General features: G+C 39.6%; 2 protein-coding genes across 2 annotated transcripts; both read left to right on the forward strand.

The window, feature by feature from the left end:
* Positions 1–3,066: 3,066 nt before the first annotated feature.
* Positions 3,067–7,702, forward strand: LOC310941716 (extracellular calcium-sensing receptor-like; the record flags this gene model as incomplete). The annotated part of the gene is made up of 6 exons (XM_083906928.1): positions 3,067–3,299; positions 3,383–3,680; positions 3,826–4,638; positions 4,719–4,946; positions 5,059–5,182; positions 6,795–7,702. The coding sequence occupies 6 exons, from the start codon at positions 3,067–3,069 to the stop codon at positions 7,700–7,702; spliced, it is 2,604 nt and encodes an 867-aa protein (XP_083763054.1).
* Positions 7,703–10,934: 3,232 nt separating this feature from the next.
* Positions 10,935–14,677, forward strand: LOC310941816 (extracellular calcium-sensing receptor-like; the record flags this gene model as incomplete). Its single annotated transcript, XM_083907064.1, has 6 exons — positions 10,935–11,044; positions 11,141–11,429; positions 11,625–12,437; positions 13,143–13,370; positions 13,553–13,676; positions 13,764–14,677. The coding sequence occupies exons 2-6, from the start codon at positions 11,175–11,177 to the stop codon at positions 14,675–14,677; spliced, it is 2,334 nt and encodes a 777-aa protein (XP_083763190.1). The 5' UTR covers positions 10,935–11,044; positions 11,141–11,174.
* Between the last annotated feature and the right edge of the window lie 11,291 nt (positions 14,678–25,968).

A 25,968-nucleotide genomic window follows, 5' to 3' on the forward strand; every position in this document is an offset into this window, starting at 1 on the left:
AAAACATTTAATGTGTGAGGTAAAAACATTTAATGTGTGAGGTAAAAACATTTAATGTGATCGGTAAAAAACATATAATGTGATAGGAAGGCCTTCCGGCCATGTGACGAAAAGCAGGAACTGTGAACAGGTAGCGCATCATGGCAGCGGAGAGAGAAGACTGGAAACTCAGAATTTGCCCAACTGTTCATTTTGGTTTTAACAAGTCAGTGGAATTTCTTCCACATCAGGAAATCAGAGGAAATTAGCATCCGGACTTGGACAATGATATTTTTCAATTTTTGACAAAAAAAACTCCACTGACTTGTTAAAACCAAAATGAACTGTAAAAATTCCGAGTTTCCAGTTGTCCTTGAACCCACCACACGTCTAACGTTATGTTGTCAGTGTCTTCCCGTACAGATTTTCAAGCGGAAGCAACCAGCTATATTTTCATTCAGAATGGGCATTCGAAAATGGCTGAAAAGGCCAGAAACTACACCATTAGTGTCAATGTAACCTGACAAAAGCAGCAGGAGAACCAGAGAAGCAGTGGGCACAAGTTTTCTTATACTATGCCTCACGTCATCATCCACGCCCCCCCCCCATGTCATGACCTCGAGCCGGGACTGCCGCTCAGAAACATAGTGCTGCCTGTCGGTGTTAAATAGCCTACTCTGATTGTCCGTGTTTGAAGATCGCACCCTGATTATTTGATACATTCTGAATGGCTTCTGGTGAAGAAAGCAGATGGTTCAAAAAAGCGGCAGCTTGGCCCAGGAGCTCTCGTTCTCTCCCAGCCACCATGATGAGCTACCTGTTCACAGTTCCTGCTTTTCGTCACATGACCGGAAGGCCTTACTCTCACATTAAAGTTTTTTGCCACTCACATAAAATCAGGGGTCTCAAACTCAATTTGACTGGGGGCCGCATGAGTTAGAGTCTGGGTGAGGCTGGGCCCCCCGCCCCCCCCCCCCCCAAAAAAAATCAAAAAATTGCTGGGTATGCAGAGCTTTTGAAAATTTGAGGTAAAAATGGGGCATTCTGAGGCTTTTTGAATGACCATCATGGTGACTCATGAAGTGAGGGTAACTCAAAATGGAAAAAAACTAAATTAATTGTTATGCTAATTCTGTAACATTGTTTTTTAATCTAATTTTGTTGTTATGGCTGGGACTGTGTGTACTGACATCACTGAAGTCAAGGCATTGCAATTATAGAAGGTGCCCTGCATCTGGTGCGGGCCTTTTTTTCCCCTCCACACCGCCCCTGCTGACTCTGCTCTTCTATCTCTCCTGCATTGTGCGCAGCTACAAGGGGGCTCTGCATATCCAACGCAGAATGGATAATTTTTCTATGCGCAGTTACATCCCCACATCCATATATGACACATACATAATGATGTTTATGATGAGGATCGAGTACAGTCGCGATGAAATACAGGAGATCAGGGTAGATCTTAGTAAAACATCACAACAACACAAGAGCGCGCTTTTCATTGTTTTCACTCCGGTCTCAATCTAGAAGACGCTTTATCGCTGTAATTAAGGAATAACAGATGCATCAGATGAGCTGATCTCTTTAGTTAACTGCTCAAAGAGAGAGAAAGAAGAGAGTTCTGTAGCGGGGAGTTCATAATCTGTCAGCCAAGTTTCGCTTTTGCGCAAAGAGACTTTCCAGCACTTAATAGGTGCTGGCCGCATTTTTTGGGTGCGTCATCACAACATCAAAAACAGGGCGTCTAATTTCTTATTATTTTATTTTAACATTTAAGTAAATTAACTAATGACCTCACTCGCTCAATGAGAGCGCAGACCTCACTCGCTCACTCTCTCTCTCGCCCGCCCCTCACGCTCTCTGCTCACACTGGTTTAAATGAACAACAAACAAATGCTGAGTGCTGATCAAAAGTTTTGTGCAAGTGATTTAAGGTCCTGACTCTTGTCCCAAATATGACAGGCTTCATTCAGTGATTGAAACAAATATATAAACATTAATGAAACTTGAAATGAAATGTTTTTACCGCTCACATTAAATGTTTTTACCTCACACATTAAATGTTTTTACCGCTCACATTAAATGTTTTTAGCTCACACATTAAATGTTTTTACCGCACGCATTAAATGTTTTTACACATTACATGTGAGAGGTAAAACAATTGTATGTGAAAGGTAAAAGAGAGTATGTGAGAGGTAAAACAATTGTATGTGAGAGGTAAAATTGTGAATGTGTGAGGTAAAATTGTGTATGTGAGAGGTAAAAAAAAGGAATTATGGCCTACACGGCCCCTCATATCTGTCTGTGTGTCTTTGTGTTTTGTCTTAACAATCTTTGAACAGGAGAACAGGTTTTGCTTCAAAATTAGCTATATCTTTTGTGTTTGTGGTGAAAGATGTGGGAGTTGAGAGAGAAAAAACCTGGAAAAGGTAAAAAGATAATGTACTTTTGGGTTAGGCCCTCTGTGTTCATTTCGTATGGGAAAAAAATCAGAATACAATCACTATTTCAAGAAGTATTAACTGATATCCTGGATGTTTTCACTTTTCAAATGACACCTTGCAATAGGTCATGCAGGAAACAGTAGTAATCTGACCCAGCTGTAATCAGCTGAGTCAGCTGACTGCAATCTTTTAGGCATGCTCAAATCACAGCCACTCTCACACAAGATGGTCAATTCATCCCTCACTCATTGCTTGCAAAACCAATGCTGGTTTTCTGAATTGTACTCCCAGTTGGGCTTAGTTCATAAACAGCATATGGAGCCTTCAGCCCCAAATGCTGGACATGCACATCCCCCAAGTCCTTTAACTTTGTGAATTTATCTGTATATTTATTACACTATATATATACACACATATATACACATATGTGTATGGAAGGCAATTCTGAGATTAAGCAAAGTTATTGCTATTCCTCCAAACTATTCTGAGCAGGAACCTCCCTCCTCTCACCCCGCCTTTCAGGTCCGGAGATATGAAACATGAATATGAATTTCTAAGCTGCAAAAATGTATAAATACCACTGCAGACTCAGATTAACACTGAGGTTCATGTCATGCCTCCAAGTGGTTTAACTATCTGTAACAAAATGATGTCCATACAGAAGTGTCCAGACCAAGCATGGACACTTTTACAGCTGCTGTTGGTGGCGTCTTTCTCTCAGGCTGAGGAGCTGCTGTGCAGACAGAGAGGAGATCCTGTAAACCCTCAGCTTTTGAAGGATGGGGACATCATGTTGGGGGGAATATTCTCTTTTCACGGCAGATGGAAAAACAGATGGGAAAAATATATTGACAAACCTTCACCACTGGAATGCACTGGGTAAATTATATACTGTGGAAATCTGTTTATATGTACCATTTTATCTGAGAACAACTGGACTTTTCTTTAATGTTTGCATGAAGTTTGAATTTCAGGGGGTTCCAGTTTGCCCAGGCTATGCGTTTTGCCGTTGAGGAGATTAATAACTCCACAGAGTTACTGCCTGCCATCTCTCTGGGCTATAGAATGTATGATGCCTGTGGCTCCATTGCCACAGGTGTGAGAGCTGCACTGGCGCTGGCAAATGGTAATGAAGTTACTTCTGCTCCCTCCAACACACCATGTATCAGACCTGCACAGGTGCTGGCCATTATGGGAGAAACATCCTCTTCTCCTTGTATGGCCATAGCTACTGTCATCGGGCCATTTCATATCCCAATGGTGGGTGAGTTTAAATGACTACATTAGATTCATAAAAATAAAGATAATACACAATAATTATACCTGCTGCTTAGAGGAGATATGATAATGTGACTATTTTCTGTTTGTATCCTTATTTTTGGAGGTAATTCATGTTTTCTTTCAGATCAGCCACTTTGCCACCTGTGCTTGTCTCAGTGACAAAACCAAGTACCCGTCCTTTCTCAGAACAATACCCAGTGACTACTACCAGAGCAGAGGCCTGGCCCTTTTAGTCAAGCACTTTGGATGGACTTGGGTGGGAGCAATTAGAACCAATGATGATTATGGTAATAATGGAATGGGTACATTCACAGAGACTGCACAGCAGCTGGGAGTCTGTCTGGAATATTCAGTTTCTGTTTTTAGAACAGATCCACCAGAAAAAATACAAAAGATAATTGACATCATCAAGGCTTCCACCTCCAAGGTAATTGTTGCTTTCCTCTCTCACATGGATATGGATGTGCTGATACCCGTGTTGACCCTTCACAATTTAACTGGATACCAGTGGGTAGGAAGTGAGGGCTGGATCTTTGATTCACAAACTGGGAAACTAGATAAGCATCACATTCTGGATGGTGCCATAGGCCTGGCCATCCCTAAAGCACATGTTAGTGGCATGAGAGAGTTCATACTGGACGTGAAGCCACTCAATTCAACAAGTACTGACTTTTTTACTGAGTTCTGGGAGACATTATTTAGCTGCAAGTTCAAGCAATCAAAGTCATCATCATCATCATCATCATCATCAGGGAATCAGAGAGAATGTACTGGACATGAAGATCTGAGTGGAGTCCATAACAGCTTCACTGATATGTCACTCATGCCTATATTTAACAATGTCTACAAAGGAGTGTATGCTGTGGCCCACGCACTTCACCGTGTTCTTGGCTGTAATGAAACATGTAACAAAAAGGTGCAGCCAGATCCATTCACAGTGAGTTTTAAACCTAAACATGTTTTTAATTTGAACAAAAAAGTCTGTCAGATAATTAACTAAATGATCATCTATTTAAGATTTTACAGCACATAAGAAAGATTCACTTCAAAACAAAGGAAGGAGACGAGGTGTACTTTAATGAGGATGGAGACCCAGCAGCAAAGTATGAAATTATCAACTGGCAGCCAACAGAACATGGTGCTGTGGACTTTGTCACTGTTGGTCTTTATGATGCTTCTTTACCTTCAGAGAAACAGCTGAATCTGCAAAATAAATCTCTAATTTTTACACAGAACTCAAAACTGGTAAGTAACCATGTGACCTGTATTATAGTTGCTTAATTATGACTTAATCACACTGTTTGGTTTAAGCAGGAAAATACTAAGACATGTTGACAAAGACATGTTGTCCGTGCAGGTGCCTGTGTCAGTTTGCAGTGAGATGTGTCCCCCAGGAACTCGCAAGGTTCTCCAAAAAGGAAAACCTGTCTGCTGCTTTGACTGTATAAGATGTGCAGAAGGAGAAATAAGCAACGTTACAGGTCCAGTAATAATCCATCTATCTATTTTCTACCACTTTATCCTCCACATGAGGGTCGTTGGGGGTCGCTGGTGCCAGTCCCAGTTGACATAGGGCTAAAGGCGGGGTACACCCTGGACAGGTCACCAGTACATCACAGGGACACATAGACAAACAACAACGCTCTCAGTCACCCCTAAATTACACAGTTACCAGAATGGATGTGCTGCGCACTGATCCACAGCTCCGCCATTTTACACTGCTTGCGTCTCACATATGCCCACTTCCCCATGCCTGAACAGCTGGAGTCACGAAACTAGGTTTTCTCCCGGTTCTTCTCGCAAAGAAATACACAGTATGCGTATCAGGTCCAACAGCGGATCAGAGATTTAACATGACCATTCCACAACCAGTGTATTTTGGGGTCACACCAATGGTCAATTTAGTTGTTCTGGAGTTGTTCGGGTCCAGCGCTGAAGAAGACAACTTCCGTGGTTTATTGTACGGCTTATATTCAGGTGGGCTCAATAGTCCGGAAATGACGGTATATATTTAATTTTTCAGTGCAGCTGCGCTGGTAGTGCTGACTCTAGACTCGTCATCTTTTAATTGGCCTAATTATGCAATGACATGGTTCCATGTGCAAGCCTTCAATAAATATAATAAAATTAACAGTTTACACTTGTAAAGGAAATGTGTTTTGTTGGCACCTAGTCTATTATGTTGCATTTCTAATTTATAAATGTAGGCTACTTGCATGGATGGGAAAATGTTGCATTTTTAGAGGGTAACTGTCTCCTGCTTTAGGCTGTAATTGTAGGCCTCATTGTGAGGCTATTTTGGTGCCAATGCAATTCCTTTTTGATGTGTAGGCCTTCATGAATAATTTCAAATCGCCTATTTATCCATTTGTTGAGTCAGTGTTTGGCCTTTTCAGTCCGAAAGTGTAATCCGGCCCCCGATGTCTCACTTGAAAACAATCTGGCCCCCTGTCCAATTTCACCCTGGCATCCCTGATTTGAGTCTCCAATTTGCCAAATCCCCAAATCTGCATGTTTTTGTACTGTGGTAGGAAACCAGAGAGACCCACACACACACGAGGAAAACATGACCAGTAATAATCCATCAACGTTTTTTCACTTCACTTTACTGACACTAAACTAAAATATTTGGTTATTTACAAATCTGAAACGGTTCTCCTGGGGAATAAACTGTATAAGTGCTGTGTGGTATTATATTAAACATTACAATTTTATCATACATTAGTATAATAATAAAGAATTGAATGACTTATACATAGACATATATTTAGATAATATTACTTTATCACTCAAGTAGTCCCACAACAGGAGTATTTTCATTGTTACAGCACCTACAGTCAAGGTAGTGTTACAGATGTAACGTAATGACTGCTGTTATGTATCACTACCTTTGCCTCTTTCTGGTTGTCATCAGCCATCACTTCTTCTCCATTATGTCCGTGTTTCAAAACATTATCCTTACACTTTCAGGAAATATGTTTTTTTTACTCAATAGTGAATGAACATATAATGAACCTTCTATTATCTTGTTATCATATAGTGTTTTTCTTCAGTGTCTCCGTCTCTTACATCTGCTTCATCACTACTTTTCAGATTCTGTCACCTGTGTGCAGTGTCGTCCTGAATTCTGGTCAAATGAGAGAAGAGATACCTGTGTGAAGAAGGAGATAGAGTTTCTATCATATGAAGAAATAATGGGAGCACTTCTCACTGCAGCGTCTCTATTTGGAACGTTTATGACTGCTTTTGTGGCTCTAATTTTTTTCGTGCACAGAAAATCTCCCATTGTCAGAGCCAACAACTCTGAGCTGAGCTTCCTGCTGCTCTTCTCCTTGACTCTGTGTTTCCTGTGTTCTCTGAGCTTCATTGGCCAGCCGTCAGAGTGGTCCTGCATGCTGCGACACACTGCATTCGGCATCACTTTTGTCCTCTGTATCTCTTGTATCCTGGGGAAAACTATGGTGGTCTTAATGGCCTTCAGGGCCACACTTCCAGGAAGTAATGTGATGAAATGGTTTGGGCCTACACAGCAGAGACTCAGCGTTCTGGCTTTCACTCTCATACAAATTGTCATATGCATCATTTGGTTAACAAGTTCTCCTCCTTTTCCATTCAAGAATATTCAAGAACTCAAGGACAAGATCATCCTGGAGTGTGCTCTGGGCTCAGCTGTAGGCTTTTGGGCTGTACTTGGATATATAGGAATTCTGGCCATACTGTGTTTTATTCTTGCTTTTCTGGCTCGGAAATTGCCTGATAACTTTAATGAAGCTAAATTCATCACTTTCAGCATGTTGATATTCTGTGCAGTCTGGATCACTTTTATCCCAGCCTATGTCAGCTCTCCTGGAAAGTTCAGTGTAGCTGTAGAAATATTTGCTATTCTGGCTTCAAGTTTTGGATTGTTGTTTTGCATTTTTATCCCAAAATGCTACATTATTTTATTAAAACCAGAGAAGAATACAAAGAAGAATATGATGGGGAAGATGACACCAAATTAATTCTGAACGTAATTTGGTGGCAACTATTTATTTTTTATTTTTTTTCAAATGTATTATTCTGTTTAACAAAAGTTGTGTTATTCTACTCCAAAATATATCTGGAAATATGAACATATTTAGATGACATCTATTGATAATATGTGAAAGAAGAGTCATATAAGCCTTTCCAAATGATGTAAATGCAAAAGCCTAATACACAATTACTTTCCGATTTCAAATTAATTACAGTTTGTATACTGCACTTAATTTATAAAACCTACAATCTCACAGACAGAAGCATTTGAGGCTTTACTTCTTGTTTTTAAATGCTCCTTGTTTTTAAATGTGTATAAACTCTGCAGAGATGTTGAGCGGGTTGACGTGGCCTGCAGCAGGGCAGAGCTATGCATTTTTTCAGGCTGCTCCTCATGGTTCTGCTCATTGTAGAGGGAGAGTGTGTGTGTGTGTGTGTGTGTGTCAACTCCAGGGCTCACCAAAACCACCTGAACTGGCTCAGGATGGCGACCTCATTATAAGAGCTGCCCTGGCACTGGTGAGTGGAATAAGGGGATACAAGGGATAAATCAGTGATTATGGCTGCACTAATGCTGAGCCCGTACTAGCTACCCTGGGACACTCAGGATCAACACTACCTATTGCATTTGAAAGGGCATTTGAATAAGTACACTGCACATTTGATGTATATCTCATTGCAGATAAGTCATTTTGCGTAGGGTTTCTAGGTTTCTACCTTTTTTGCCTGTTTTTAGGGTTTTTTCCCTGGTAGTTTTTCCTTACCCTGGTCGAAGGTCTTAGGACAGAGGATGTTACCAACCCTGTGAAGTCCTGTGAGACAAACTATGTTTTGTAAACTGTGGGCTATACAAATAAAGATTGATTGATTGATTCTACCTGGAACCAAAAAGAGTTCTCCTATGAGGACAAGCGGAAGAACCTTATGTGGTTCTACTTAGCACTTTTATTTATAAGAGTGTATGTATGTATGTATGTATGTATGTATGCATGTTGTAATAATATAATAAGTTAATAAATTGTGAAAATAGTATTTAATTCTAATCACCACATTTGCAGTTATGGCCAATACGGTCACAAATATTTAGATCAAGATTCAGATGATGAGCTTATTATTTTTCATTGACGTTAGTGACAGAATATTTTGATTTCAATGTTATGTTAACTTCAATGTTGTCCTACATTTCTTGTGTCCAGCTTTGGACCTGTCTGATTGGTCCTGCATGCTGTGACACACTACATTCGACATCACCTTCGTCCTCTGTATCGCTTGTGTTCTGGGGAAAACCATAGTTGTTTTAATGGCCTTTAAAGGGTTAGGGGATTTAATTTGTATCCTGTGGCTGAGGATCAAACCTCCATTTCCCTAAAAAAAATTAAGGGAAATGGTTGCTTTGAAAGAACAGTTGTTGTCCCATCCCCAAAAAATATATTTTTTTAAAAAGTCTACATTCAGTGTGTCCTTATTTGTGCGATTTCAGGCGTCAATTAAAAAAAAAAAAAAGTTCATGTTCAACACCAGTGTTTGTTAACCTACATTCATTTCAGGGGTTACAAGCAACAGGGAAGTGAAAGGGAAATGTACATGCAGTTTTTAATCACTCCATCACACCATCTGTGCAGGCCAGGAATAGGTTAATATGAGGTAAATTAATAAATTGAATAAAATTGTATGGAAGAGTATTAGGGCCACATGTAAATAAATAATTATATAAATTAGTGTTGTTTTTTCTTTCTTTATATATGTTATTTATATATATTAAGTCTTATGATAACACTTCATTTTGTTAAATTACAGAAGAAGCCCTCAAGGCAGACCCAGAGTTCCCCTGACATTTATACTCAAAAAAAGAAAACCTTTTTCAAAAACAAGGGTAGAATTTCAAATAGACAATGATGCAACAACATGTAAATACGTTTTAGATACACAAAAAAACAGCCCCGAGGAAGAACAAAATAATATAAATGAGTACCCATGTGTATAATACTCCTATGGGAAAACCACCACAGGACTCTACGTTCCCATGTTACATTCAGCTTTAGTGGGAACAACAGATGGCATTTGTTCATGAATAACAATAGGACCTTTACTAATTAACTACTCTGTCATAACATGCACATGTTAAACTTAAATTGATTATGGGTTTTGTTTTGATCCCTCTTGACCTTCCCTGTTATTTTGTTCCCATCAATCTCCTCCGGTAAACTGCATCATGTTACTGATTCAAGCAAAATAACATATTTGTTCTGATTATTTATGAGTTAGATCGCTTTGGAAACCACAAAGGCCATAAAACTATCCATAATAATTAAATATAATTGAATCAGGAGTGAATGAAACATTATTTATTACAAAATGTACAAATAAAATGTGATCATTATGGGCCTTTTTTCACACATTTAATCATTCACACTATGACATCTGCATCTGTGGCACATTTGATAAATGAGGGCCAATATCTTGGACTTAGTGAGAAAATAGTGAGAGTGATTGATTCTGGCCTCAGCAGTGACAAAGCGGATCTCCCAGACACTTAAATTTGAAAATAAGACCTTAGTGTCGTACATTGCAAACAAATGATTGACATTATATCACTCATGACACCATAGAAAATCAAAATGAAATGAGTTATCATGACATACATCAGACGTTGTGTTAACAACTTTTTAAAAATGGTCCTAAATTCAGATCTGTTTCCGAATCATCACCAAAATATGATAATTTCTTCCAGGAGCCATAAACTACATCCCCAGATCAATCAAATTCTAAACTTTTTGAGTTTTGCTCACAAACAAAAAGACAAACGAAACATGTCCCAAATACATATTAGAAAATAGTGGTGTAATTAGATCACAGTGAGCAGGGTTAGGGTTATTTATATACAATTAAATGTTTGGTCCTCAGATGCGGCTCATTCTCACATGTATAGAAATGAAAAAATACTACTTTAGATGACACCCTATGATAAAACACAAATCTTTTTTTTTTTCTTTTCTTTTTCCCACAGGACTTTACACTATGAAGTAGCAGATCCGAACATTGACATGAACACAAATCAATGGGCACATGCTAAGTATAAAGAGCACAGTGGAGGACAGAGCTCCAGAAACCATCCTGCAGAGGGAAGCAATGCCACTGTTTAAAGTGTTCATCATGCTTCTCGTGATCAGCGGTGTGACTCCTGTGTGCCGACTGTGGGCAACAGTGCATCCACCTGAGCTGACCAAAGACGCAGACCTCAGCTTAGGCGGCATTTTCACCTTTCGTACAGGTTACAAATTCCGTGTGCCCACATTTGAAAGCGTACCTCATCCTCCAGAATGCTTGAAGTAAGTATTATTTGTAAGTATATATTTTGTATTAGGTGAATTCTTCACGTTTTTGTGCAAATATAATAATAATTCCAAGTACTGTTTTTTTTCTAGCATAAATGCAAGAGAATTTAAATTTGCCCAGACGATGATCTTTGCAATTGAGGAAATAAACCAGAACCCCTCAATTCTTCCTAACCATACACTGGGATACAAGATATACAATCAGTGTGGAACGTCAACCATTATCAAGTCTGCTGTAGATTTAGTCAGTGGTCAGAGGATGATCATAGATGAGAGGAACTGCACAAAGCCTGACACCGTCCTGGCCATAATAGGCCACTCTGGCTCTACACCTACCATGGGATTTGCTCGGATTATGGGACGATTCCAGATACCTGTGGTGAAAATCTTGCTTTTTTTTACTCAGCGATCCTTCTTAAAAGGGTTTTCTAAATCTATATCATTTTGTAATGTTGTGGATTGGTAAATTTAGATTTCAAAGGGCACCTGCATTAGGGGTTAGGGTTAGATTAGATATTTCTTGATGATGTATGAGCAGTAACTAAATATCTATTTTGTTCCAACTTTGGCACAGGTGAGCCACTTTGCAACCTGTGCTTGTCTGAGTGACAGAGATCAGTTTCCATCCTTTTTCCGAACTATTCCCAGTGATCTCCACCAGAGCAGAGCTTTAGCAAAGCTGGTCAAGTTCTTTGGATGGACCTGGGTCGGGGCAATAAGTAATATAAATGACTACGGCATCAACGGAATCACCCAATTTATGCACGCTGCACAAGAAGAGGGAGTGTGCATTGAGTATAACATAGCGTTCGAACAAACGGATCATCTTCGTGAGTTAATGAAAGTGGTTGAAACTGTGAAGTATTCCACGTCGAAAGTCGTTGTGGCCTTCATGTCTCACAGAGAGATTAAAGTACTTGCAGATGAACTGTACAAACAGAATATCACAGGACTGCAGTGGGTTGGCAGTGATGCCTGGATCACAGATCATTCTTTAACTGAAACTGAAGGACACAGCGTTCTTTTGGGCTCGCTGGGCTTCGTTGTAAACCGAGCTCAGATCCCGGGACTGGAGGAGCATCTCAGGCGGCTCCATCCCTCACACTTCCCTCATAGTCAGTTTGTCAGAGACTTCTGGGAGGACATGTTCGACTGCTCACTGAATTTAACTGCAAACACAAGAAGAAAGCCGTGCAGTGGTTCAGAGAGCTTGCAGAATACCGAAACGTTTTTCACAGATGTTTCAGAGCTGAGATTCACTCACAATGTGTACAAGTCGGTTTATGCAGTGGCTCATTCTCTCCACAACTTGGTCACATGTGAAGAGGGGAAAGGCCATTTCTCTGACAGGAGCTGTGCTGATACTGAACACATTCAGCCATGGCAGGTGAGGACGAAAGCAAACCTGTTCTGTCTGGCAAAGCTTTTTATCTTTGTTTCTACCTGTCACTCACACGACACACAAACACTGACAGCAGACATGGCTGTACAATCAGAAAAAAATAATCTGGTGACTGTGATCTGAGAGAGAGAGAGAGAGAGAGAGAGAGAGAGATGGAGAGCTTTTAACAGAAGAAATCTCCGACAGAACCAGAGTTGAACATCTGCAGTATCTGTATCTGCCGGTTTGAAGGGATAAATTATATATATATATATATGTGTGTGTATATATATATATATGTATATATGTGTATATATATATATATGTGTGTATATATATATATGTATATGTATATATACATATATATATATATATATATATACATACATATACATATACATATACATATGTAAATATATACATATTATATAGTATAATTGTACTACTTGTACAAGCAGTAGCATGAATTATAGTACAATAATTCTTATTGATATCAATTGTAATCATAATGTTACCCTGCTGGTGACAGTACTACCATTAATATTAATATATTTGCTGCAGGTACAGAGCAAGTACAAAGCGGTTATAAATAATAATAATAATAATAATAATAACATGAATCTAAACACAGTCCACTCATGTATGGATCACTCTGCATACTAAAAAGCTCATTAATCACACAAATAATGTCCTCTTCCCTCCTCTTTACAGGTGCTTCATTATTTACAACATATCAACTTCACAACACGTCAGGGGGAGAGAGTGATGTTTGACCAAAGTGGGGATTCACCTGCAAGATATGAACTCATGAATTTGCAACATGTAGCTTCAGGGACCATGAATGTTGCCACTGTCGGTTTTTTCGATGCTACTCTGGCTCATGAGCAACAGTTCGTGATGAACGGTGTGAAAATTGTTTGGGGCGGAGGAAGTCGCACGGTACATTTTCAGATTGCTTTGTTCTCACATTTCTGGATTGTCAGTCAAAATGTCTTACTCCATCACATTTGATAATCCAGTGGAATAAATTACAGGGTAAAAATGGATGACATTTTATGTGAACTGTTGTTGAAGTGAACACACTGTAGGTGACACTACTGCTCCACTGATTTATGCACCAGGTGCCTGTGTCAGTGTGCAGTGACAGCTGCCCTCCAGGAAAACACAAAGCCCTGCAGAAAGGAAAACCTGTTTGCTGTTATGACTGCGTACCGTGTCCAGATGGAGAAATTAGCAACATAACAGGTTTGGTTGAATCAAAGATTCAGAAATGTACACATTAGCAGGCTTAGCATATCATCTAACCAACCTCATTATCTCCTTGAAAAACAGACTCTGTGGAATGCATCAAATGTCCCATTGAATTTTGGCCAAATACCAGAGGAGACGCGTGCATCCTGAAGGAAATTGAGTTCCTGTCCTACTCAGAGATCATGGGAATTGTTTTAACAATATTTTGTTTGGTGGGAGTGGTTCTGACTATTTTAATTGCATTAGTGTTCTTTCACTACAGGCATACTCCCATTGTCAGAGCCAACAACTCTGAGCTGAGCTTCCTGCTGCTCTTCTCCTTGACTCTGTGTTTCCTGTGCTCTCTGACCTTCATCGGCCGGCCGTCAGAGTGGTCCTGCATGCTGCGACACACTGCATTCGGCATCACTTTTGTCCTCTGTATCTCTTGTGTTCTGGGGAAAACCATAGTTGTTTTAATGGCCTTTAAAGCGACACTTCCAGGCAGCAATGTGATGAAATGGTTTGGACCTGCACAGCAGAGACTCAGTGTTCTGGCTTTCACTCTCATACAAGTTTTAATTTGTATTCTGTGGCTGACGATCAAACCTCCATTTCCCTTAAAAAATACAGAACACTATAAGGAGAAGATTATACTGGAGTGTGCTCTGGGTTCACCTGTCGGCTTCTGGGCTGTGCTAGGATACATAGGACTCTTAGCTTTGTTATGTTTTGTTCTCGCCTTTTTGGCTCGAAAGTTACCAGATAAATTTAACGAAGCTAAGCTCATCACGTTCAGCATGTTAATATTCTGTGCAGTCTGGATCACATTTATTCCAGCTTATGTCAGCTCACCTGGAAAATTCACTGTGGCTGTGGAGATATTTGCTATTTTAGCCTCTAGTTATGGACTCCTCTTTAGCATTTTTATTCCCAAATGTTACGTCATTTTACTGAGACCAGAGCAAAACACAAAAAAGCATATCATGGGAAAACCAAATGATTTTTACTCATGATTTTACATTGTGGTGATACTTTTATAATGTATTATGTATTAAAAATGGTCATTAATAATTGTATGTATCTGTCAAGGTTCGAAAAATCCCATTTTGTCAAAAGTCATGTAAAAAAAAAAACTACATTTCTCTTTTAGACATGATTCCATACAGTTCTGTTCAGGAATGGTCTGTGTATCATCCATTGGTTCAACTATTTATTTCAGATCATTCAGAACCAAAAAAAAACCAAGTAGAAGTTCCGTTTTTCTGTTTGAGCCAAATATCAGAAAAGGCCATTTGTTTTTCCACCTTCAGTTTGAAACGAAAAATCAAATATGCAAGGAAACAACAACAAAATAACAAAAAAATATTTACGTTGTTCTTTATTGGCTGAGAAAATTAGCGTGAGGATACTACAGAGTGGACCAACTTCTGGTTTTCAAAATAAAATGTGGGTAATTGAAAGGCAATAAAAAGCAATCTGTCAATATGATTCAATATGAGATAATTGCAATTTGTTTTCATTAACTAAAAAAGAGCAGAGTATTAAAATAGAATGACATGTTCCTTAACCAGCCACTGTACTAATATTATCCTGCCTTGATGTTCAGTCATTAGGTCTCATGACCTGGAAGCTATTGCGCTAACATTTACATTAAAACATTAATTAAAAATGTCTGCAGCATTAAAATGCAATACAAATTGCTGTATCTCACCCAGCAACTTTCTAGATAAAAGGAAAAGATGCCAGTACATACATAAATGTATATATTTGCAGGTGTTTACATTCTTTTTAATTTAAAATATAAAGCCTATTGTTAAAAAAAAAAAGGTATTATTATTATTATATAGTAAGGGATAGAGGACCATAGTACTACACTAACTGGTTGAGATACAACCATGTCTGATGCATTTTAATACTCCAGAGAATTTTTTTTAAATGAAATTATGAGTATTAGCGCAATAGCTTCCATGTCATGTGACATTGGTTACTGACTCGTCTCATTTTACAACATTCTTATAACCCACATTTTATTTTGAAAACCGGAAGTTGTGTGTTTTGTTTTTGTTTCCTGGCATATTTGGTTTTTGGAAAAACAAACAGCCTTACCTGATATGGTTCAAACAGTAAAATAAATTAACTTCCCGCTTGTTGTTTTTATTTTTTAGTTTGAGTTTTAGCTGAAATAAATGATTGTATGAACGGATGACACACAGATCTATAAACGTTTCATTGGGTGGTGGTTTAATACATTTGTTAAAGCTCCCATAGAGTGGTCTTATCGCACATACATGTGAGTCATGGAGGTTGCTGTAAATGAGCCGATAGAAATCTCTCCTCACCGAAGCTCTCGCTCTCTGATTCAGACTGAAATCAGACTGCGTTGTCATTGGCCAATACCTGGACGTGATATAATCAGCACATCCACTCTCAGAAGCACAGCTCCCCTCTCTGGAACGGTGGATGCACTGCTACTCATTATCAAAACATTGTTTTAACAATATTTAAAAATAGCTTCTTCACGAATCCCCGCCGCAGTCCCTTTTACACTGTTGACCTGGAGTCGGACACAGAGTCAGAAGACACCGTCACTCCTGAAACACCCCCACAACGGACGTTATTCTGTCTTCTGCGGTTCACATCTGGTTGTATGCAACAGATCCACTGTTCAGCAGAAATGCTGTTTTCAGAAATCTTGTTGAGCCCGAGATTACAAAACAACACAGTGTTCTCAGCAGTGGCTGAACGGTTTGCTTCTAACCTTCAGGGCTTCATAAACGAGGTAATGGCACAGACACACACCAAAAAAACAGCGTTAATTGGTACTTTCGTTCTATGGGAGCTTTAAACACTGGATATGTAAGAGAGCAACACTCCAGTTCCGTGTGGAAGAACATCTGTGCAAACATACTTAGGCCTAAACACAACCTTTTTCATGTTTGTCTTTCCTCATCTTGAGCAAATTTGAATAGTGTGTCAGAAATTTTCTGTGTTTTAACATCGACGTAAGACACATTTTAACAAAACCAAGAGAGAAGTGTAGGAGCAGTGACTCAAGTGAAGAGTAAAATTTGATAAAGCTTGTTTTAAATAAAGCTTGTTTTTATATCATTACAGTGTTTTAGGAGGAGTTGTGCTTACTTTGGCTTGAGTGTGCCACCGAGCCATATTTTTTAAACACAATTAAATAATCCTGAATAAGACTGAAGAGAGCACTACTTCCTACTACTCTAACTAGGGCTGCCCGAGACACACACATGTTCGCCCTGCGGTAACTGAAAAAAATAATTGTTAGATTAATCGTAAAATGAGTCATTAGATTAGTCGACCAATCGAAAATATAATCGCTAGATTAATCGTTTGCAAAATAATAGTTTGGGACAGCTGTACACACAACGCAGCAAATGCCAGGTCAACCAGTTATAGACAATATTTAATAAACCTGTAATATTTAATAAACCAGCACAATTAATTATAAATAGTATCTTAAATTTTCATTTTTACAACGGTGCAGGTGTGGAGCCTGACAGAGCAATTACAGAAATAAATACAGTAATAAAAGTACAGATAAAAGATAAAAGTATTACAGTCAGATGTCTACTTAAGTAAAAGTACTGAAGTACTTGTTTTTAAAAGTACTTGAATATCAAGAGTACAAGAGTACATTTTCTAAATATTGCATTACTACTGCCACAGTTCTTACATGTATGTATAGAAACGTCCTACGTGGAGTTATGAGAAATGTTCATGTTAATACTTTGAAGAATGTAAAAGGAATTGAAAGTAAAATCAAGTCATTTTCATCTATTTACCTGGAGTTTGAATGGATTTTTTTGCATCCACATTTGAACCTGACTGCGTTAAACACACAGCATATACGCAAGCACATCAAAACAAATGCTCAGGTTACATAAATGTGTAATATCACTTGAAGCAAACACTATCATTAACTTGTTCAGAAAATTTAAATAGTCTGGTGAGGTGGGGCCACGTGTTGGTACATTCCCGGGATGGACCTATTGCGTCTTCATCCATGGTTTCTTCTCTCAACTAAATCTAACCATGGAGTTGTTTTTTTGTTTTTTTTAGAAGAAGAAGAAGAAGTCACGGGTACTCATGGTCATGGATAGAAATGTAGTGGAGTAAAGAGTACAATATTTGCCTCTCAAATGTACTTGAGTAAAGTTATGAGTACTCGAGTAAAGTACTGATCCCGCAAAATTGTAATTAAGTACTGTACTCAAGTCAATGTACTCCGTTACTGTCCGGACCTGGAAATAACTTATTCATTGTGTTCATCCTTCACTCTGTCACAATGCTCACAAACTTCGGACTATTCAGCTGTCGACACTCAAGTGACTTCTGTCAAACTACACAGTGTGACTTCACTTCCTGTGTCTACCCACAGGCCATGCATGGTTCAGTCAAATAGGTTGTGATTTTATTTCGACAAGATAGTTTCCTGTTTTCTTCCACAGCGACGAAACAATTTCGCCGATGACTGTGGGTTTTAGTAAATTTGATTTAATACAGAATTATACGATGTTTGATCAAATAGTTTTCAGATTTAATGATTCTGTATGAAATAGTTGTCAAAAATTCTCAAGTGTTTCAACTGTTGTTAGGAATCAGTCCATTATAGTGTTGTGTTGTTTACGAACGAGTCGTTCTGTTCACTTCATGAACTGATTTGTTCCTTTCTCAGTTCAGTTGAGCTCAACAGTGCTCGTGCTGGCTGGGAGTGGAACTGCCGCATTCTGTCACTCACTTGTAAATCTTCGGCGAACGACGCAGCCAGCGTGCAGACGGGGATGGGAGTGGAACTGCCTATTAGCGCTCTGTCACTCACTCTGTTGCTGAGGACGTGATTCATGTTTCGCGCTGTCACTCACTCATGATTCGCGAACCTAGAATATGTGGTATTTTTCAGTATGTCTGTCTAATATCTTCAGAAAACGTACTTTCTCGCAAAAAAAATGAGGTTTTAGTCACAGACTAGGATTTTGTAAATACTGTGCGTCTTGCAAAGTCGTTACATTCAACTTGAATTGTATCTTCCTGTCAGAAAACAGTGAAAGCAGTCATTATTTGAAGTGTATCATTATATTCTGATATCACTACACAAAAAGACAAAAATAAAGGAGCGTCCCTGAGAATGGCCCAGTGAGTTCCCTCCCACAGTTCATAGGCAGGAGAGGAAGCTATAAAACTCGTCGTTCCAACAAATGCGCCAGTGCCAAAGGCGAGGCTGTGAGATGACAACAGTCGCATTCATCTTCTTAACACTGTTGACTTGGATGGTGTTGTCTGGTCAGCTCAGGCTGTACGGCCACGATGATGAGACAAAGAGCTTCAGCTCAAGTGCATCATATAAAAACGCTGTTATTCACACATTGCAACTGACAGTGACATGTGAGAGGTGAGTAGGAATTATTGGTAAATTACTTTACTGCTTGACTTGACTTGCTTTTTCCCCCCCTCTGTTTTTGTCAAGGGTGTAGATGCCCTCGTGTGGTTTCCCACAGATTTGTCAGCAATTAGCTTGTAACTTAATGATTCCTCAGTGAGGAGGCAGCGTAAATCATGGGGTCCTAAAGGCCCCGAACAAGACAATTATAAAATCTCCAGAGGAAATTTGGTGATTGCAATTCAGTCATTTTACTCTAATTATGAACAAAATGAGAGTGTCATAATTTAATGATGATAGATTTGAATGTTGTTAGTGAGCAGATGGGAAAATAATGCAGCATCATAGTAATTAGGTGTAATGGCTATGTTACATGTACACTTTACACTTTAATCATTAACTGTTTTCTGTAACTTTAGATTTCTTGGAATAAGGGACGAGATCACAGAAGGCTGCACTTCCTTTGCTTCTCTGCCCATGGACACGATGTTTTTCAGTGGCTGTGTAAACACTTGTGAACGAGTGCAGGACGCTGTGAGCGAAGAGGAGCAAAACAGAAATATCTGCAAATATGATATTCAGCAGGTGTGGGTGTGTTTCCAGTCAAAGATCAGCTGTCTTTCACATGGAACACAAGTGAGTACATGAGCTGAAGTGTGAATCTAAAGTCAAAACACAACATATCAGTATATTTTAGTGTTTTGTCTGTTATTCCTCACCACAGATAAAGACAGATACAGTTACAACAGGTTAATTTGTGTCTGAAATCTGCAGCTCCCACATCTATTAACAATTAGTAATATGTGCATGAGTCGTCACAGAGTTGAAAGAGACTCCTGTCAGGATTTGCTGTATGCAGGGTTTAACTTTAACTTTTTTACCTTTAATTTGAATTACTCTCTGAATCTGAGCAGTCTGATTTACAGCATTATTAGTGTTCACCATTGGGGCTTTTGTAAAGTCATTTCATATACAGTCACTATATAAGTATTACTTAGGCTTAGAGGTTTAACAAAATATAATATTGTCTTGAGGAGAAACATGAAAAGAGATTGATGTGTTACTGGATAAAATTAGTTGTTTTATTTTTGAACACATTTGTTTGAAAATCTATATTTGTCTATATTTGTCGAATATACTTAATTCATATACATTTTTGTACACCTACATTAAAAACACCCACCTGTATTTGCAGAAATGTGTTTTAACACATGATTATGTCAACAGATAATGTCAAAGGTCAATGCAACACGGTGTTCCATAGAGACATTTCCCACACAAGCAGGTAATGTAAAGACAAGCTCTTTATTTTCAAAAAGAGCAAATACAATATTTCTCAGTGTTTTTATAATAAGCTAAAACCTGTTTTCTGCCGATGTCATCACAGGCAGAGTGAAGCGTGTGCAGCCTTGTGCCAGCAGATGGAAGGTGGAAGCTGGTTTTCTGGCAACTGTGTTACTGTTTGGAACGTACATGAAAAGAATGATACTGTCAGTGAACAGTGTTGCTCCTGTTAGTGACAGTAACTCCACAATGATGATGGTTTTAATCATGACACTGCACCGTTTTTCACCGTCAGTCGTCATGCAGCAGCTTTGTGAGTGGCCCTACATCACTGTGGTCATCCTTTCTTCAGTGTCTCTCTCTTTTGTTTTGATTCGAGCTGCAAACGTGTCCCTGGCCTGCAAAGTTGCCTGTAAGATGATGCAAGTGCTTTGTCTGTTGCGGCAGCGGCTCTGGCCTTTTACTTTGATGTTTCTGTGGTTTACATGTAACTTGCTTTTTCTCAACAAGAACATGAAACAATGGATTGAAGACGGAGATGTTGGCTCGAGATTAAGATACTGGGCTTTGCTGGAACTGCTGGTGACTTTGTATTGTATGTTCATCTTACTTCCCAGTTTGCTGCAGTTTATCCTGATGAAACTGAATTTTTTGAGTGTCCATTTACATGTGCAACTGGTAACATGTCTTCAGAATTCAAGGGTGCCCACAAAGTATGTTCTGGTCATGAAGATTCATAGGTTAATCTGAAGTTACTTTTCTCTCTTTTTTGTGTGCACCATTTTTTATTATTTACTGTTTCTTAATAGCAGACACTGAAGTCAAGGCAGTTGAATATAATACGAATCTGTCACTGTGTGAATTTGTTCGGCAAATGCATTTGTACACATTTAATTGTATTTAAATAAATACCTCAGATGAGTTAATTGATGGAAAAAATGCAAACTAATACAAAACCTCACTTTGAGAACAATTAATTTGTTTGAAAAATCAATATAACTAGATGTTTTTGTGATTGTAAGATATTGATGAATGTACATTATATCAAATAAAAAAAGGGGGTAATATGTACTTGTCTGTCCACTGCTGTGCTGAGAATTGACCTTTAAAACAGCAGCCGGTGCCTCATGTTTTTACAAATGTCACATTTAAAGGGACACTGTGTAGTATTTATGGGTTTATATGACCCAAAATCCACTTTTGTATACATATTATGTGCTCCTGCATTGTCTAGTCGCTGTATAATATTCTTTGTTCATTTTCGTAGTGTTTCAAAAAGTCATGTAAAATAACATGGTCGCGGGCCGCTACTGCATTGCCATGACGCCATGTTTCTACTGGAGCCTGTAAGGACAAACGCGAGAGAACAAATCAAGCGTCGCTTTACTTGTAGCGGAAGTCCCGCCTCCACTCGCTCCGCTTCGTCTGCTAAGGCAGATCTGCTAAGTCTGCTAAGGCAGACGAAGCGGAGCTCACCCTCTCCCTCGCCGGCTTCTGACAGCTCTACCACGGCCACGAAGAGCTGTCCCTCGTCCTCGTCCTTGCCCTCTCCCCCTCCCTCTCGTTGTCTGAATAAATACTAGAACCTCATCATCTCATCAAGACGACGAGGACGACATTTGCCCGGCAGAGGATACCGTAGCGTGACTGTGTGCTCAGGGAAACTCTGTAGTGTTTTTCTGAGCTCAAAGGCTGCCATTTCAGTGAAAAGTTGAAACAAAATTCCTGGGATTTACCAATTGCTGTGGTTGTTATTGGCACTATTTTAGAGAGCTTACTTTTATTTCTTTATTCTTATTAACTCTCGGTTACAAAATGAGGGGGGAAGCAGGATTTGTTTAAACTCAATCAGGCTTTTGTCTGCATACAGGCCTTAGACAAAGAACAATGGATTACAGCCACATACAATTATGGTGGTGCCAAATCCTGCTGGAAAATGAAATGAGCATCTTCAGAAAGCTTGTCAGCAGAAGGAAGCATGAAGTGCTCTAATATGTCTTGGTAAATGGGTGCAGTGACATTGGTTTTCAAAAAACACAGTGGACCGACACCAGCAGACGACATTGCACCCCAAACCTTAACAGACTGTGAAAACTTAACACTGGATTTCAAGCCATTGGGTTATGAGCTTTTTCCTCCCACTCAATTTTCTGTTATCATACTTGGATACAGCACTCCGTGAACAGCCAGCTTCAGAATTTTTATGGCTTACCCTCCTTGTGAAGGGTGTCAATGATTGTCTTCCGGACAACTGTCAGATCAGCAGTCTTCCCCATGATTGTGTAGCCTTGTGAATCAAACTCAAATGCTCAGGAAACCTTTACAGGTGTTTTGAGTTGATAAGCTGATTGGTATGTGACACCATAAAGTTACAATAGTGAACCTTTTTACCATATTCAGATTTTTTGAAATACTCCCTTTTTGGTTCTTGTCAAATGTGAGCCAAAATGAGTTGAATTACTGAAATAAATTAAATTTTCCATTATATTCTAATTTATTGAGATGCACCTGTACATACAATGCAAAAGTTTGGGAACACCTGTAAATGTTCATGATTTTCCTTTATAAATCATTGTTGTTTGGATCAGTTAAATATTTGATGTAGGAGACAAACACAGTGATATTTGAGAAGTGAAATGAAGTTTATATGATTTACAGAAAGTGTGCAAGAATTAAAAAAACAAAATTAGGCATGTGCATAAGTTTTTATTGATTTAAGGAGGCCAATTGTAAGTGTTTCTCCTCTTTGCATCTTCTCTGAAGAGTGACATCATGGGAGCCTCAAAACAACTCTCAAATGACCTGAAAACAATGATTGTTCAACATCATGGTTTAGGGCAGGGATGTCAAACTCATTTTCACTAACGGCCACATCAGCATAATGGTTACCCCCAAAGGGCCAGATGTAATTGTCATACAGAATAAATGTAACTTAATGTAACCAACTGTAAACCAAATGTCAAATAAAGGTAACTACACCGTAACACATTGCATTGCACATATATTGCATACATATATATATATATTTCTGTACTGATGACTTATTCAAGTTACAAATATGCATTATAGATGTAACCTAGTCCGCGATGTTGTTTCTTGACAAACTAACAGTTTTAAAAGTCTGTATCTGGTCCAGGCAGACCTGCTCACACACCTTCAGCATGCACAGCTTCAAAAACTTTGAAGCACGGGCCATTTCTTCAGCCACAATAAAACTAGCTTTCACTGCCACATCGTTTTTGGGTGTGGCTTTTGTGAACGCATTCTGCTGTGATCACAGTCTCAATCAATTTCACTCGTCGGGTGATACATATACAATTATACACTGCGATCTTGTGGCGGGATGCTGTCACTTTGCAGGTAATGCAATCGCCATGCATTATGGGAGATGTAGTTTATGGTTAACGCACACCTTAAAGCAGCATAGACCTATTTTGAAATAGATTTTTAAGACCAATTAACCACTTACGGGCCATATAAAATGACGTGGCGGGCCACATCTGTCCCCCGGGCGTTGAGCTTAACAAATGGGGTTTAGGGGAAGGATACAGAAAGCTATCTCAGATATTTAAGCTCTCAGTTTCCACTGTGAGGAACATTGTGAGGAATTGGAAGACCACAGGCACAATTCTAGTTAAGGTCCCGAAGTGGCAGACCAAGAAAACTCTCAGATAAGCAGAGGTGAAGGATGGTGAGAACAGTCACTGTCAACCCACAGACCAACTCCAAAGACCTACAACACCATCTTGCTGCAGATGGTGTCACTCTGCATTGTTCAACTATTCAGCGCACTTTACACAAGAAGATGCTGTATGGAAGAGTAATGTGGAAAAAGCCTTTGCTCTGCACCCGCCACAAACAAAATCGCGAGGTATGCTAAAGCACATTTGGACAAGCCAGCTAAAATGTAGCTGGCTTGTCCAAATGTGCTTTAGCATACCTCGCGATATAAGTTGCTGTGGACTGATGAAAATAAAATAGAGTTATTTGGGCAAAACAAGGGGCGTTATGCATGGTGGAAAAAGAACACAGCATTCCAAGAAAAACACTTGCTACTTGGTGGTTCCATCATGCTGTGGGGCTGTGGGCCAGTGCAGTGACTGATAATCTTGTTGTTGGGCCCAGCATGACTGTGAGGCCTCACTGTCCTCTTTGGGAAAGCCTGAATGCAGCTGAGACCTAAAATGGCGGTCTGAAAGACCCCAGGAGCCACATGGGGAAGAACAAAGGAAAGGAATCCATCCACCCAAGGCGTCCAGCTGTGATGTACTCATCCTCCACAACCCAATGGGGCAGATGACGTCTACGGCAGGCCGCCGTTCACCCACTGGTGGACACCACGGGATGCCCCGCCCCCGAGGCAAAGGTATCAAAACGGAACGAACTGAAGAGTTCGGCCACTTCGGATTGACTCTTAGCGTGGGTGGACGTCGGTTCTGTTGGAGAGGATCATCACTACTACAAAGAACTCCATTCTTGCTGGCCAAGCTGTGCAGGTTCTTTCTTTGTTCACTCCTACCACATTTTTGGTTTTTCCTTTTTTTGCTTTCTTTTGTTTTTGATCAGAGACTAAACGAATAACTCCCTGCGAGTTATTCCTTACCATTCCTTCAGAAGAGGAGATTGTGGATGCTATACACGCTCCTAAATCACTGTCGACCCGCTGTCCCTATCGTGAGTCGGTTGACCACGCATTACACAGCTCTAGAGCCGCGCACCGAGGCCCTCGCTCTTCCCCCCTATCCCGGCGGAAAACGGCCGACGCATGGAGTAAAATCGCGCGACGCGATCCCAGGACCCTTCCTTACTCGTTGGAAGGCAACTCATAGTAAGCGAAGCTTGTGTCTGGGCAAGTGGCTTGTTTAAAGCTTATTATCAACACGAGAGTGCACCCCGTAGTTTCATTGTGTTTTTATTGTTTATGTGCTTTTTATTTTCTTTCATCGTCACCGTGTCTCACACATGGCTGTAACTTGTTTAGAATAATACCTGCGAGCTAAGCTAGCGGACCGTTTAGCGGAAACACCGCGGCGCCTTCCACCCAGCTGATCGATTGTTTATTATTCTTTGTGCCTTTTTACTCAGCGTTTCCGCTGGTGAAAGACGGAAGAGCGGAGTGAAGAAATCAGAGCACGAGTGCCATCTCGCGTCGTCTCACGGTAACATCGAGTGACGCCATTTTCACGTGATGTAGCGGCCACCTTTTGGTAACCTGGAAGTGGGAGGCACGTCGCCGTGACAAGAGTAACGTCAGAGACCCCTCCTTCTTTTACCCTTTGGCTTTGTTTGTTGCTTCCTGTTTTACTTTGGCTTTGTTTTGTTCACTTCCTGTTACCTGCTGCCAAAGTGACACGCCCCCCTCTTTTTACACACACACACACACACACACACACACACACACACACACACACACACACACACACACACACACACACACACACACACAAGTGACAGACTTTCTGTCATTCTCCTCTCTTTAAGAGGAGTGGTGCCCCGTTTTTTTAAGAAAATTAATAACAAAATTAATTATAAAAACAATTGCTCATTTATATTAATATTTTCTCACCAATTACTAAAGTTGAATCACAACACTTGTTAAAGTTGGGGTCGCATGGA

The sequence above is a fragment of the Microchirus variegatus genome (assembly GCF_963457635.1).
Source record: "Microchirus variegatus genome assembly, chromosome: 20".
Lineage (NCBI taxonomy): Eukaryota > Metazoa > Chordata > Actinopteri > Pleuronectiformes > Soleidae > Microchirus > Microchirus variegatus.